Source organism: Elephas maximus, chromosome 4 (assembly GCF_024166365.1).
Source record: "Elephas maximus indicus isolate mEleMax1 chromosome 4, mEleMax1 primary haplotype, whole genome shotgun sequence".
NCBI classification, from domain to species: domain Eukaryota; kingdom Metazoa; phylum Chordata; class Mammalia; order Proboscidea; family Elephantidae; genus Elephas; species Elephas maximus.
The window spans coordinates 64,843,889-64,860,563 of record NC_064822.1 but is presented as its reverse complement, the minus strand read 5'-3'; the positions used below and the strand labels follow the sequence as shown (position 1 = coordinate 64,860,563).

The 16,675-nt window shown below is 38.2% G+C and overlaps 1 protein-coding gene across 1 annotated transcript; it reads left to right on the top strand.

Annotated features, from left to right (window-relative positions):
* The first annotated feature begins 921 nt into the window (after positions 1-921).
* LOC126075141 (C-type lectin domain family 4 member A-like) lies at positions 922-13,771 on the top strand. The gene is made up of 5 exons (XM_049882382.1): positions 922-1,003; positions 3,872-3,988; positions 11,274-11,425; positions 12,145-12,257; positions 13,630-13,771. Exons 1-5 carry the CDS (start codon positions 922-924, stop codon positions 13,769-13,771), a joined length of 606 nt encoding a protein of 201 aa, XP_049738339.1.
* The last annotated feature ends 2,904 nt before the right edge of the window (positions 13,772-16,675 follow it).

Below are 16,675 nucleotides of genomic sequence, written 5' to 3'. Positions count from 1 at the left end.
ATGGAAGTAATCACATCATACAACTGCCAAACCAATGAGAATCATGGTCTAGTCAAGTTGACACACAACCTTAACTGGGATATATTGAATGTCCAGTTTCCCCTGCAACCATGTCCATTATCCAAGACTTTTCTGTTGGACTTGGGAAGTCAGCTGCTATCATAGATCTTCTTGTTTGAGTCCCCTCTGCCCTGGGGTATTACTTCAGACTGCAAGAGTCAGACTTGGGGAAATGTATTGGGTGATATTGATGGTGGTGAATTTTCTTACTCTTATCAAATGTTGTTGTTGTGTGCTGTTGAGTTTATTCCAACTCATAGTGACCTTCTATGACAGAGTAGAGCTGTTCTATACGGTTTTCTAGGCTGCAATCTTTAAAAGAGCAGATCACATGGTCTTTTGTCCCACAGAACGACTGAGTGGGTTCTACCTGCCAACCCTTGGATTAGCTGTTGAGAGCTTAACCATTGTGCTATGAGTGAACTATTTGAACCCATATGCACCCACATGCAAATATAATTATTTGAATTTCATTCTTCCTGGTGAATTCAGAGAACACAGTTCTCAGCAGATTCTCTAACCACTTGGTTCCTTCATTTTTTTTTTTTTCCTTCTTATTTTTTTCCCCACACTTTGAGTTCCCACTTACTACATTTGCTAGGGTTTGTGTAAAGGCGGTGGTTCTCACTGTGCTGCTCCTGGGGATTGGGCCTCTGCCTGTGGACTGAGTGGCTTCATTTTGATGTTTTTAGTTTTCACAAGATACTTCTCTGGGGTACTTGCCCATTTGGGACCTCTGCTCTCATGTAGTTAAGTGATAGGAAGTATCACTATTTATACCATATTTGTTCTCATTTTTAAGATATTTTAAGGAAAGGATGAAACAAATTTTCTGAAGAAAGCAAAAGACCTCTTCTCAATATGGCATTGGAGATCACTTATGCTGAAGTGAGGTTCAAAAATGAATCCGACACCTCAGGTGCCAACTCAGAGCGTCCTGCAGGTAAGAAACATTTTCTGGTGGTCAGAGTTGGTGATGAGATGAAGAATGAAGACAAGACTTACAAGATGTAGATGATTGTTGTGGTTTGAATTTTGCCCCCCCAAAAATGTGTCAGCTCAGCTATGCCATGATTCCCAGTATTGTGTGATTGTCCACCATTTTGTCATATGATGTGATTTTCCTATGTGTTGTAAATCTTGCCTCTATGATATGTATGAGGCAGGATTAGAGGCAGTTATGTTAATGAGGCAGGACTCAATCTACAAGGTTAGGTTGTATCATGAGCCAATCTCTTCTGAGAAAAAAAAGAAGGGAGCAGAGAAACAGGGGGAACTCCTACCACCAAGAAAGCAAAGCCAGGAGCACAGCATGTCCTTTGGACCTGGAATCCCTGTGCTGTGTCACTCCTAGACCAGGGGAAGATTGAGGACAAGGATCTTCACCCAGAGCAAACAGAGAAAGGCTTCCTCTGGAGCTGGCACCCTGAATTTGGACTTCTAGGCTCCTAGAGTGTGAGTGAACAAATTTCTTTTTGTCAAAGCCATCCACTAGTGGTATTTCTGTTATAGCAGCACTAGATAACTAAGACAGCAATGTTCATTGCTGGCTCTATGAAAACACATGACTGGAAACACTGAGGATTCCTATAAGACTGAGTTGCCTGTAGAGAGGTGTTAAGGAGCCGCACAGTTAAATTATGGGGAAGAAAAGATATAATGACCCTGTCTTCAGCCTTAACTCTCGTGACTATGAGAAAACTAAGATGTGAGAAATCAAATACAGTCCTCCATTAATGCTAAAGAAACCAGTAATGATTCTGAGAAGTTGCGCTTCTGTGCCTTCTGAGGCTCAGTGGTGCTGGGGTCCAGTGATTGGAATGATTGGGTCCAGCTCATGAACTATGTCTGGCCCACACAGGGATTATTGATATATTAGTGTGCTTTGGGTGAAGAATGTTGAGTGTGTATTTTTTAGTTCTGGACTGAAGTGGAACAAAAGAACTTTGTAGATGAAAAGCTAGAAAGTCTAACAAATAAAGCAAGTGCCTGAAATCTGCAGCAAAATTTTCTGAAATTAGAAAATCCATTGGCTATAGTATCTCCAAGACAGACTCAATTAATTAGACTTGGGAGTTGATAAAACAGTAATTTAGGTGGCAAGTATGGTATCTTAGATATAGAGCAAAAGAGATTTTAAAAAATGCATGCAGACTACAAGAAGTTATGGGAGAGGGTGAGGATTGCTCAGGCTTTTCAAAAACATTTCTCTGGAAATATGAACCAACGTGAAAGAAAACTCTTTTTCCCTCTTTAAAAACTTTATATCATGGCTTTACTTTGTTGTTGCTGCTATTGTTAGGTGCTGTGGAGTTAACTCTTACTCATAGCAACTCTATGGACACCAAAACTAAAAATTTCCAGGTGACACCGTCCTCACAATCATTGCTATGTTTGAGCCCATTGTTGCAGCCACTGTGCCCATCCATCTCATTGAGGATCTTCCTTTTCTTTACAGACCCTCTACTTTAGCAAGCGTGATGTCCTTCTCCAGGACTTGTCCCTCCTGATAACACGTCCAAAGGACATGAGATGAAGTCTCATCATTCTCGCTTCCAATGCACATTCTGACTGTACTTCTTCCAAGACAGATCTGTTCTTCTGCCAGTCCATTCTTTATTATACAAGTAATAATGTTCATTACAGAAAAAAAAAGATCAACTAGAGGTGCACAAAAATTTAAATTATACTTATCATCTAAAAATAAACATCATTTACATTTTAGTGTATGTCCTTTCAGGTCTCCAAACCAAAAAACCAAACCTGTTGCAGTTGAGTCAATTCTGACTCATAGTGGCCCTATAGGACAGAGTAGAACTGCCCCATAGAGTTTCCAAGGAGCACCTGGTGGATTCAAACTGCTGACCTTTTGGTTAGCAGCTGTAGCACTTAACCACTACACCACTAGGGTTTCCCTTATACATAAATGTGTGTATGTATTTTTTTCTAAATATGAGATCACATTACACAATACTGAGGTTCCCCCAGCACCAACTTGACAATATAACTTTCAGAAAGTAATTCTTAACTGTGAAGTGGGAACTAAAAGGAACTGACCTCGTCCTAAGGAAATGATCAGGGGTTATTATAAAGATTTATCTGCTATAGCACTACTCAGGATCCCTGGACGATGTAAATAATTAAGCACTTGACTACTAGACAAAAGGTTGTCAGCTTGAACACACACAGTGACACCTTGGAAGACAGGCCTGGCTATCTGTTTCTGAAAAGTCACAGCCTTGAAAACCCTGTAGAGCAGTTCTATTCCGCACACATGGGGTCCTCAGGAGTTGGAATCAACTTTACAGCAACTGGCAACAACAATAGCATTAATCAAGGTTGTTAAAAATGGAAACAATTTAGAGAGTTATTTAAACATATAACAAAATATCATGTGACCATGATAGTGTTAAAGAAAAAAATGTGGTGGTAAAAAATGTTCATGGTATCCATAATGTTCATGGTATAGTATAAAGAAAAACAGTGGACTAGAAATCAGTATTTATGGTGTGTCAGTCGTGTGGGAGAATGTGCACATATGTACATAGGCTTTAAAGATTGCTGGAAGGATAGAGAGCAAAACGTTAGTAATAGTTATCTGTCAATGACAGGAATTTGGGCTTTTATGCATTTTCTAAAGTTTCTACAATGAATGTTATTATTTCTTTCACATTCGTTTTTCTATTCCTATTATTATTTCAAATGTCAAACGGTTAGTAATTGTGTGTCATCCAAGAAAAAGAAGAGGAGGAAGAAGAGGAAGCAAGGACAGAATTTATAACTGATGAATCTAATTTGGTTTCCCTTCCAGCTCCCAAAGAGAAGACCAGCCCTCAGCAAAGTAATGATGGTTTTCCCAAAAAGCTTCCTGCCTCATTGTCGATACTTCTGCTGCTATTGGCAATCTCATCCTTTATTGCTTTTATCAGTAAGTATGCCACCTGAATCAGTAAGGAATGTCTGCCTTACACGAACAGAGGGTGTCGATTAGATACTGACATTTAACAATGGATTTATCCAAAACTATGGAGAAATTTTCTCTGAGGGAGGCACAATTAGTGTGAGTTTTAAGGAGCCCTGGTGGTGCAGTGGTTACAACTGAAAGGTGCTAACTGAAAGTTTGTTAGTTTGAATCCCCATTGCATTTTCAGCCTATTTATTTTTGTCCTGCTCAAGACTATGGGAGTTCTAAAAGCCAATTTAGCAAATAGGTGAGTTTCTGCATATCTTTGACTATAAGAGTTTATCAAAATTTTTAAAAGATACAATAGCCAGTGTATTTGGTCATTCAATAAGCAGTGATGGGCAGCTACTGTATGTCAGGCACTGTGCCACCCAGAGAGGCCAGCTGGAGCCACAGTCCTCGGTCTCAAGAACTGCAGAGAATGGTGCTGGAGGTAGTCAAATGAACCAGTGGTTATAATGTTATATGGTAAGTGCTTGCTGGAAGTAAATACAGGAGGCTGGGCTAGGCTTCCTGAAGGAGTTGATATCTGGGCTTAGAAGGAAGTATAAGAGCACATTATAAAAGGATTTGTGTGTACACAGAGATGTGAAAGAGCATAGTAAAATTTTGGGAATATAAATATGTATAGAAGGAACATACGGTGCTAAGTGAGGAACTGTGAGAGACGAAGTTGTAAATGGGAGAAATAAGCAGGGCTCAGAGCATGAAGAGTGCTGTGTACCATTCTAAGGAGTTTCGATGTTTCCTGAAGGTTATTATATCATTTATCTTCTGGTGCTTAACAAACCAATCTAAATTTAGTGGACTAAAATAACAACTCTTTATTTAACTCATGATTTTGTGGGTTGGCGATCAGGGCTAGGTTCAGTTCAGAGGCTCTGCTGGTCCCAGGTGAGCTCACTCATGCATATGCAGTCAGGCACTAGTCATCTAGGCAACTCAGTTTCTAAGAGTTAGCTAGATGTTGGCTGGAACAACAGGGCAATTATTCACCAGGCTAACCTGGGCTTCTTCACATAGCAACTTTCAGGCTCCAAAGAAGGAAAGTAGAAGTAAACAAAGCATCTTATTGCTGCTTCCACGTTTCACTGGCCATAGGAAGTCATAAGGCCCGCCCAGATCCAACTGGTGAAGAAACAAACCCCACTTCCTGATGGGAGAAGCTGTGAAGTCACACTGCAAGGAGATGTGGTCTCAGGGAAGGACGGAGAATTGTGGCAATTTTTGTAATGCGTCACACTTGTGTACAGCCTTCGAAGAATTTAAGCAGGGAAGTGCTATAAGCAAACATGACTTATAGAAATATGCTTTTGCAGAAGAAAATGAATATATGGATAAAACTGGAAGCAAAGAGAACAATTTTAAGGCTAATTCATTAATCCAGTTGAGAAATACTGAGAGCTTGACCTAAGGGTAGTAACAGTGAATAAAAAGAAGAGGATCTTAGTGAAGAAAAAGATGATGGTGGAAAGGTAGAAGAAGCATGGAGGCAGAGGCTTGCTGAATATTGAGAGTTGGAGAATAAGGGATTCAGAGAAGTAAAGAATAACTCTGAGTTTCTGCCTTTGTCAACACAGAAATCATGACGTTCGTTATTCAAAGTGGTAGACGGTATAGGATGGGTAGCAGGTTTGAGTTGGAAGACAGTGATTTAAGTTTTGGGCATGTTGAGTTTTATATGACTGTGGGAACCTCGAATGAACATGTCTAGTGGGAGACATATTTATCTGAATTTCAAGAAAGAGGTCCGAGCTTTGGAAGTCATTTACATATAGGCAGTAGTTAAAGCTATAGGAATACATGACATCAGTCAGGGAGAGGATTTAGTAGGAGAAGAGGCACAAGGATGTAACTCTGGGGAATACTGCACTTTAAAAGAGGTAGATGGAGGAAGAGGAATTTTTAAAAGAGGTAGATGGAGGAAGAGGAATTTTTAAAAGAGGTAGATGGAGGAAGAGGAATTTTTAAAAGAGTGTGAGAAACAGCAGCAAGAGAGATTAAGCAAAGACAGAAAAGAGTAGTGCCCCAAGAGACAAAGGGGAAGAATTCTAGTATCCAGTGTTCAGGCAGGTGGAGTAGGAGTAGTAAGTGGCCTTTGGATACATCCTCTAAGGCATACCTGACAGCCCATTGCAAGGGCAATTTTAGTGGAACGGCAGAAGCAGAAGTCAAGTAGCAAATGGAAGGCATGGAGGGATGAGAGAAAAAAGTCCGTTTCTAGGGGGAGGTAATTGAGTTTTTGATTGAAGAGACTTGAGCATGTTGGTATGTTGAGGAGTAAGAGCCTGTTGGGATGGAGAGAAGAAAGGAAAGAAGTGGAAGAGGATAATGTTCTTCCGATCAACCTTGCTGTGTCCTTTTCTGATTCCCCACTCTCCAAGTTGAGAATTCCCCAGAATTAGATGAATTGTTTCTCTCAAAGACTCATGTTGTGTATAACCTCAGATAGGTATACTTTTGAGTATTTTCCCTCCATCTCCTCTCCCTCCCATCCCCAGGCTTAGCCGTTGCCTGTATCATACACTTAGTATTGAAATACAATCAGATCCATTCTAACAAAACAGTCATGTGCTCTTTCAGCTACAGATCAGCTATTTCTGGAGGAATCTATGGTTTTAAAACCAATAGGATTAGGATTATGTTGATGGTGGAATGATAGGAATTTTTTTCCACAGCCAGGATCCCTCTAGTCAAGTAATTGGGCCTTTGTAGGTTTTGTTCCTACACTGAATGCAAGAAAGTAACAACGAGGAGCAAAGTCATACTACTACCAGGAAAATGAATGGTCTGTGTTCTTTTTTCCAGTTTTCCTCCAAGAATATTCTCGGCTTCTTAAGGAAAAAAAGAATTCAAAAGAAGTGTTTCATGAAAAATGGATATGTGAGAAAACAAATTTGAATGTGGAAGGTAAAAATTAATGTGTATAATTTATTTGCTTTCTTTACTGTGTAAGTATCCCTAATCAGGCAGATGACCCTAAGAAGCTGAGTCTCCTGATCATTTTAAGTGACAAGTATAAAAATATAAGGACCTAAAATTTGTATATGTATAACTTCAATTTGCCTGTGCAGTAGAGGCTTAGCGTAAAAAACATTACAATACTTATGAATTTCTTTAGCCTTCACTGCCTTCTGAATTTATGTGCACACTTGCTCTTTTTCTCACATATCAGTTAAAACAGTACTCTCTCATAAAAGACCTGATCTGTTTCTATTTTAAGAAAATATATTGAATGTTCATAAAACGTTTTTAGAAGAATACATAAAATGGCTTTTGTATGGTTTTACCTCTGGTAAATGGAATTGATGATGTTGAGAAGTGAGAAACTTTTAGTTTTTATGAATTTAGTTTTGTTTTATAATGAGGATGACAATTTTATTATGGATGTGAATTATTTTTTTAATAGCTAAAGCTTTATTTAAAAAAAGAGCAGATCATTATATATTTTTGTGTGTAGCTGACATGGATTTCAAGCAACTATTACCCTGTATTTTAACTTACCTTATCTGTCTATACTTTTTTTTTTTAATTTTATTCTGTTTTAGGTGAATGTTTATAGCACAAATTACTTCCTCATTAAAAAATTTATCCATAAATTGTTTTGTGGCATTGGTTACAATCCCCACAATGTGTCAGCACTCTTCTCCTTTCCCTTTCTACCTTTGGTTCTCCGTGTCCATAGGTCCAGTTTTCCTGTCTCTTCCTCTTTGATTTTGAGTAGGTGTTGCCCATCTGGTCTTGCATACTTGATTGAACTAAGAAGCACATTTCTCACACGTGTTGTTTTATAGGCCTGCCTAATCTTTGGCTGAAAGGTGGTCTTTGGGAGTGACTTCGGTTCTGAGTTAGCAGGGTGTCTAGGGGCCATAGTCTCGGGGGTTCCTCCAGTCTCTGTCAGACCAGTAAGTTTTTGTGTGAATTTGAATTTTGTTGTACATTTTTCTCCAGCTCTGTCTAAGACCTTCTAATGTGATTCCTGTCAGAGTGGTCTGTGGTGGTAGCCAGGCATCATCTAGCTCTTCTGGGCTCAGGTTGGTGGGGTCTGTAGTTCATGTGGTCCTTTAGTCCCTTGGATTCATATTTTCCTTGTGTCTTTGGTTTTCTTCATTCTCCTTTGCGCCAACTGTGATAGGACTAATAGATGGATCGTAGATGGCCACTTGCAAGCTTTTAAGACCCCAGATGCTACTCACCAAAGTAGGATGTAGAACATTTTCTTAATAAAGTATGTTATGCCAATTGACCTAGATGTTGTCTGAGACCATGGTGCTCAGCCTCAACCTCAATAACTCAGTCCCTCAAGGTGTTTGGATGTGGCTAGGAAGCTTCTATGACTTTGCCTTTGTCAAGTTGTGCTGTCTTCCCCTATATTGTGTGTTGTCTTTCCCTTCATGTAAGTTAACTTGTCTACTATCTTATTAGTGATTTCTCCTATCCACCCCTCCCTCCTTCATAACCATCAAAGATTTATTTTTCTGTGTATAAACCTTTTCTTGGTTTTTTATAATAGTAGTCTCATAGGATGTTTGTCCTTTTGTGATTGACTTATTTCACTCAGCATATTGCCCTCCAGATTCATCCATGTTGTGAGATGTTTCATGGATTCATCATTTTCTTTATTGTTGGGTAGTAGTCCATTTTGTGTATATACCATAACTTTTTATCTATTCACCTGTTGACGGGCACTTAGGTTGTTTCCATCCTTTTGCTACTGTGAATAATACTGCAATGAAAGTGGGTGTGCATATGTCTATTCATGTGATGGCTCTTATTACTCTAGGATATAATCCTAGGAGTGGGATTACTGGATCATATGGTATTTCTATTTCTAGCTCTTTAAGGAGGTGCCATATTGTTTTTCATACTGTTGTACCATTCTACATTCCCACCAGCAGTGCATAAGAGTTCCAGTCTCCTGGCAACCTCTCCAGCCTTTGTTATTTTGTATTTATTATTATTAGTGTCAGTAATGTCAGGGCGAGGTGATAGCTCTTTGTAGTTTTGATTCGCATTTCTCTAATGGCTAATGATTGCAAGCATTTCCTCATGTATCAGCTGCCTGAATGTCTTCTGTGAAGTGTCTGTTCATATCCTTGCCCATTTTTTAATTAGATTATTCATCTTTTTGTTGCTGAGGTGTTGAAGTATTCTATTGATTTTAGAGATTAGATCCTTGTAGGATATGTCATAGCCAAAAATGTTTTTCTGGTCTGTAGGTTGTCTTTTTACTATTTTGGTAAAGTCCTTTGATGAGCATAAGTGTTTCATTTTTAGGAGCTCCCAGATAACTAGATAACTTCTGGTATTTGTGCATTGTTAGTTATGGTTTTATTTTTTATTTATGCCATGTATAAAGGCCCTTAATGTCTCTATTTTTTCTTCCATCATTTTTATAATTTTATGTTTTATATTTAGGCCTTTATCCATTTTGAGTTAGTTTTGGTGTATGGTGTGAAGTATGGGTCTTGTTTGATTTTTTTTTTTTAATAGATACTCATCCAGCTTTGCCAGCACTATTTTTTGAAAGGACTGTCTTTTCCCCATTTAATTAACTTTAGTCCTTTGTGAAAGATCAGCTGACCTTAGGTGGATGGATTTACATTTGGGTTTTTGATTCATTCCATTAGTCTATGTGTCTGTTATGGTAACAGTATTAGGCTGTTTTGACTATTGTGGCTATATAATATGTTCTGAGATTAGATATTTGTTCTTTATGTTCAATAACGCTTTGCTTATCCACGGTCTCTTTCCTTTCCATATAAAGTTGGCGATTAGTTTTTCCATCTTGATAAAGAATGCTGTTGGTATTTAGATCGAGATTGCATTATATCTGTAGATTTCTTTGGGTACGATTGACATTTTCACAACACTGAGTCTTCCTATCCATAAGTATGGTATGTTTTCCCATTTCTGTAGGTCTCTCTTGGTTTCTTGCAATAGTATTTTGTAATTTTCTTTGTATAGGTCTTTTACATCCCTAATAAGATTTATTCCTAAGTATTTTATATTTTAGGGGCTACTGTAAATGATCTTGTTTTCCTGACTTCCTTTTTGAAGTTCTCTTTGTTAGTGTATAGGAATCCAACTGATTTTTGTATGTTGATCTTGTATCCTGCTACTCTGCTGAATCTTTCTGTTAGTTCCAGTTGTTTTCTGGTGGAATCTTTGGGGTTCTCTGTGTATAGGATCATATCATCTGCGAATAGGATAATTTTACTTCTTCCTTTCCAATATGGTACCTTTTATTTCTTTTTCTTATTGTTCTAGCTACTACTTCCAGCACAATGTTAAATTGGAGTGATAATAAAAGACACCCTTGCCTTGTTTCCATTCTCAGGGGGATTGCTTTTAGTCTCTGTGTTGAGAATGATGTTGGTTGTTGCCTTTGTTTAGATGCACTTTATTATATTGACAAATTTCCCTTCTATTCCTATTTTATTGAGAGTTTTTTTTTTTTTTTAATCACAAATGGTATGCCACCAGGGTTTCCACAAATGGTATTGGACTTCATCAAATGCCTTTTCTGGTTCAATTGAGAAGATCATGTGATTCTTTTCTTTTGTTCTACTTATGTGGTGGATTATTTTGATTGATTTTCTAATGTTGAACCATCCTTGCATACCTGGCAGGAATCCCACTTGTTTGTTGTGTATTATTTTTTTGATATGAAGCTGAATTCTATTGGCTAGAATTGTGTTGAGAATTGTTGTATCTATATTCATGAGAGATATTTGTAATATTCTTTTTCTGTGGTGTCTTTGCCTTGCTTTGGTATCAGGATTATGCTGGCTTCATAGAATGAATTTGGGAGTATTCTTTCACTTTCTGTGTTCTGAAATAGTTTGAGTAGCACTGGTGTGAGCTTTTCTCTGAATGTTTGGTGAAAGTCTCCAGTGAAGCTGTCTGGGCCAGGGCTTAAAAAATTCTTTTTGTTTGTTTATTACCTCTTTGATCACTTCTCTTGTTTTGGGTCTGTTCAGGTTTTCTGTCTCAGCTTGTATTAGTTTAGGCAGGTAGTGTGTTTTTAGAAATTTGCAAGTCTGCCATCTTTTAGAATCTTCTTATGTTTGTTTCATATTTAATGTCAAGGATGTTTAGTAGTATTTAGTGAAAGGAATAGGGAAAAGTATGTCTACCCTATCTTCCCAGAAGCAGACATCTCCTTTGGTGCTTTATTTTAATACCATGAACACTTTCAAAATTACTTTCCTAACTTTGCACTTATATTTCCCTCTTCCCAATACAGGGAAAGTTTGTGGCTGCTGCCCGGTGAATTGGATCATATCTAATACCAGCTGTTACTTTATTTCTTCTGAAGCAAAAACTTGGACTGAGAGTGAGAAGAACTGCACTGGGATGGGAGCTCATCTGGTGGTGATCAACACCAAGGAGGAGCAGGTACTTTCTAATAGACCATGAAGCAGAAGCCCTGCCTGGGTTTTGTTCACTTCTGTTGGCTGAGAGGAGGTTTTACTTTTCTGGGATGTTGATGCTGTGGCAGAAGGCTTTAGGAAAGCAAATAGGAGAGTCTCCTAAGCCTTTACATTCTACACCTCCTTCCCATTTCAATAAAACCTCACATCCAAAGAAACTGGGCTATTTGCAATATAACACGTGAGAGTTGAGTGGAAGGATAAGAAAATTTCAGTTTGAAATACCAGTTTCTTCTTTCGACATGTACATGCTTTATACATCACTCACTGCTTAACAAAGAAGGGGTATTAAGTGAAATAGAGAAATAAAGTTGAGTATTGAGAATCACAATCAACAATCAGAAGCAAAGTTAAAGCATCTCTGAAAGTTATGGAAGAAAAAATTATTTAATCTGCGAACATCGTCTCATGCACAAATTTGAAGAATACCTTTTCTTAGAGAAGAAAAGAGGCAAAGTGGGTATGAGATTAGAATTCAGTCTGATCATGGTTCACACTCTCTCCCATGTGTTCATAAGTGATGTATTTGATCCTGCCCTGCTCAGCCACAGAAGTCCTGTAATCATGGTCAGGGACCATGTGGCTTACCCTGGTTCCTATTCTTTTCTTCTCTTTTCTCTAAGACCATAAGAAAATCAATACAACCTAAGTATATTCTGTGAGTTCTTTCTTTTCTTTTCCCAGCTATTAATAACCCAGAAACTTAAGAAGTCTTCTTATTACCTGGGGCTGTCAGACCCAGAAGCAACGCACCAGTGGCAATGGGTAGATCAGTCACCATACAGCACAAGTGTTACGTAAGTATAGCATTCAATAAAAGAATCCTTAATCCTGCACCACACCGGACGATTACAGCTCTCAGCTACTAAACAACAAAACTTTTTTTTTTTTAAACTCAGGTCTATCTGACACTGAAATCTGTGCTTTTAATCACATTTATATCTCTAAATAAAAGAAAAAAATCATGTCATTTAAGATAATAATTAATTAAAGACTAAATATTTGTCCTAAAGCAAAAATACTAAACTCTGATAATCTTATTATAACTCCTATTTATGTAGTTTTTAAAGAACTTGAATATACTTTAGAATACATTACCACCTTTGATCATCATACCAATTGTGTGAAATACACGTGGATAGTACTCAATCCTCATTTTTTGGATAGGAACCCTGAGACTCAGGGAAATTATGTTACTTTCCCAAGATAACAGGGATGAAGTTGCGGATCTGGAGATCTTAACTAGTTCTCCAGACTTCGAAAACAGTGCATAAAGAAAAAACTGTATTGATAACTTGTAACCAGAGGGAAATCTTTTCATCACTTAAGGAAGCCCTATGGGATTGGCAGAGCCCTAATAGTGTAGTGATTTAGAACACAACTGCTAACCAAAAAGTTGCAGTTTGAATCCACCAGCTCCTCTTTAGAAAGTGTATGGGGTGGTTCTACTCTGTGCTATAGGATCTCTGTGAGCTGGAATTGACTCGATAGCAAAGGGTTTGATTTTGGTTTTTATGGGACTGGCAGTCCCATGGGAACAAGAGAGGATGAACAAGTATACAGGAGTCTCTGGGATAGCTGATGAGAGGATGTTTAATGCGTACTGAATTGCTTAAGGTGGCAGAATACTGGGTATCCTGGGCACAATTTTCAAGGGAAATCTCAGACACACAGATGGAGGAGAAGCTGCTTAAACTTGAGGGTTTTACAAAAGGAGGCTGCATCTTCTATTAAACCCATTGTCTTACATGGAATATCCATGTGCCCATGCTTAAGGTTTATAATTTTAACCATTTCTTCAAGATTCTACATATGCGTATAAAAAAAATTATTTAATAATGTCTATTAAATCGACTTTCCTATATGTTATGTCAGTCCATAACGTAGAAAAGAGACATATGAATTTTTTTTTATCTAAGCTTGACAGATTGAAAGACAAATGTCATTGTTTTCCAGTAGAAAACAATATTTACCATATAAAAAAACACCACTGCCATCAAGTAGATTCCGACTCATATCGACTTACCGTGTAAGTGAATAAAAGCAATTTAAATGCAGGATTGGATGTGTCTGACCTGAACTCCATACTCTTCGGCCCTAGCTTTCTCAGTCTTTAAGCCATTCAAAGCATAGTTTGAATGATAGCCTCAATCTTTTTGTGTCTTTCAGATTCTGGCATCGTGGTGAACCCGATAATTATACAGGGCCTTGTGTTTTAATAAATATTCGTGATGGAAGCTGGGGCTGGGATGATGCCTCTTGTGATGTACCTCAAAAGTCAATATGCGAGTTGATGAAGATCTACTTATGAATGCAGTATTCTCCATGGACATGTGGTTGGATTGACATCCACCATGAAAGGAATATCTAATTTTCTCTTGTTGTTCATGTGTGTGTAAATCTTGTGCAAAGGATGTCCATAGAATTTTTCAGTAGGCTGCCCTCTATTCCACTTATGATAGAATCAGTTCACACATTCATTCATCCATAAAATATACATTTATTGAGCACTTTCCATGTTCCAGGGACTATACGAGAGAGCCCTTTTGTGCACACATGGAGGAAGCCTGAGGTTCCTTTCCTAATTTCTGTCTGACTGCTAAGGGATAAGTTACTGATATAGTAAGATACTGGTATAATTTGATGTGGTTCCTCCTCCTGACTGACACTCTCTTTTTTATGAACTGGTCAAAAGCAAAAAATCCCAACCATTACTTTTAATTTCTCTCAGACAGGTTTATTGCTTTTAACTAAAAGCATATTATGTAACAGTAGGCATACAATACACATCAATTTAAGGTACAGCTTTGATCCAGTAGACACTTTGTGCTGCTTAACATTCTCTACTGAGTCTTGGCATTTAACTTCAGGTGCAGAAAAAAGGGAACTAGAGACTGAACACTAGAGATTTAGAATTAGAGAACTAGAGGTCACTGCTGATGAGCTGATCTACAGAATTACATTCTTCCGATAATCTGATAATTCTTTGCTTTGCTTTAGTGTTATAGTTTCTGTGCATGGATTCCAGCTCAAAATGGCCCTTGGTTTTTGTTCCCCTTCTTACTAAAGTTCTTACTCATCATTTTCTTTCTACTGCAATATCAAACATATAGGTACAGTAAAGCCTGTAATTCACTGTCTTAGTCCAGTGATTATAACTGATTATGGTAAAGCTGGTCTCATCCATGGCTATACTTGTACACCCATATACGGTTCCTAATGTGACCTTCTGATATTATGCCCTGATCATCTTGATGCAACTGAGTCTTTCATTTGTCGCTTTCCCTGTAAGTATACTTGAAGATGAGTTATTTTTATAGAGGTCTTACCTTATCCATTATATGTAGCATTTATCAGTTCAACTCTCAGAGAGCAACTTACTCAACCATTCTGGGAAAATTTCACTTTAGTTTTAATTAAATTTTCTTGATTGTATTTCAGTAATATGGGAATGGATGTGAACGAAGGGCAAAAAGCACCACTTTCCTAAGTGCCTTTGATTGGCAGGACAGAAGATGTGCTTGAACTGGAGTGCAATGGAGAATGATGATACCAATCAGTGCTGGAGCTCTTCACTTCCCCTTACCTTGCGTTTTATGAATGCAGTTCAAAGGCTTTTTCTTTAATTTCCCCTTGAGCACCGTTAAGTTAAAGTTGTTTGTAATAATTTTTATGTAAGTTTTGTGTTTAAAGAATGAAATTAAAGTGAAGAGCCATCAAACTGAGCATTAATCAATGGACAGACTTGTGAGAAATTAAAAAAAAATTTTTTTTTAAGCCACTAAGCTTTGGGTATGTATGTATTATTTTTGAAAGGAGCCTTGGTGACACAATGGTTAAGATCTTGGTTGTTAACTAGAAGATGGGCAGTTCTACCCTGCCCTATAGGGTTGCTGTGAGTTGAAATTGACTCGACATCACAGAACAACATTGAGTTTTAGGGCTGCTGTAACAAAGTACCAAAAGCTGGGAGGTTTAAAACAACAGAAATTTATTCTCTCACAATCCTGGAGGCTAGAGCCTGAAATCAAGACACTGTTAGGGCCATCCTCTCTCTGAAGGTCTCAGGGATGGGACAAATTCTTCCTTGCCTCTTCCTAGCTTCTGATGATTGCTGGAAATCCTTGGTGTTCCTTGGCTTGCAGCTGCATCACTGCAATCTCTGGTGGCATAGTGGTTAAGAGCTCAGCTGCTAACCAAAAGTTTGGCATTTGGAATCCACCAGCCTCTCACTGGAAACCCTGCAGGGCAGTTCTGCCCTATCCTGTACGGTCAATATGAATTGGAATCAACTCGACGGCATTGGGTTTGAGTTTTTTGTTTTATTCTAGAAGGTCCATGGGTGGTGCAAACGGTTTACGCTAGTCTACTAACCTAAAGATTGGCAGTTTAAACCCATCCAGTGGTGCCAGGGATGAAAGGTCTAACAATCTGCTTCTGTAAAGCTTACAGCCAAGAAAACTCTGTGGAGCAGTTCTACTCTGTAACGCATGGGGTCTCCGTGAGTCAGAGTCAACTCGACAGGAATGGACTTGTTTAGATATTCTAGAATATGGGCCTTGAAATGCTTATTAAAGTTTAGGTAAACGTTTCCTTTAAGGTAAAAGAAAAAGATACGTTACATATGTTGTTAGGAATGGAACACCGCCGAGTCCTACACTATCCTCACAATCTTTGCTATGTTTGAGCCCATTGTTGCAGCCACTGTGTCAATCTATCTCCTTGAGGGTCTTCTTCTTTTTCGCTGAGTCTCTGCTTTAACAAGCATGATGTTCTTCTTTAGGGACTGATGCCTCCTGATAAGACGTCCAAAGTACGTGAGACAAAATCTCACCATCCACAACTCTAAGGAGCATTCTGGCTGTACTTCTTCCAAGACAGATTTGCTCGTTCTTCTGGCAGTCCACGGTACATTCAACATTCGTCGCCAACACCATAATTCAAAGACATTTTTGCATGCATATGACGTGATTGAACATACCATGGCTTGCGTCAGGTGCACCTAAGTTCTCAAAATGACATCTTTGCCTATTAATACTTTAAAGAGGTTTTTGTGACAGATTTGCCCAATGCAATATGTTGTTTGATTTCTTGACTGCCATTTCCATGGGCATTGATCGTGGATCTAGGTAAAATCCTTGAAAACTTCAATATTTTCTCCATTTATCATGATGTTGCTTATTAGTCCAGATACGAGGATTTTTGTTTTCTTTAT

Bases quoted from the DNA above. Each gene is read 5' to 3' on its own strand.
- LOC126075141 (XM_049882382.1), top strand. From the start codon at position 922: ATGGCATTGGAGATCACTTATGCTGAAGTGAGGTTCAAAAATGAATCC. The intron at 1,004-3,871 runs GTAAGAAACATT...TTTCCCTTCCAG, and splicing joins CAACTCAGAGCGTCCTGCAG to CTCCCAAAGAGAAGACCAGC. The intron at 12,258-13,629 runs GTAAGTATAGCA...TGTGTCTTTCAG, and splicing joins CCATACAGCACAAGTGTTAC to ATTCTGGCATCGTGGTGAAC.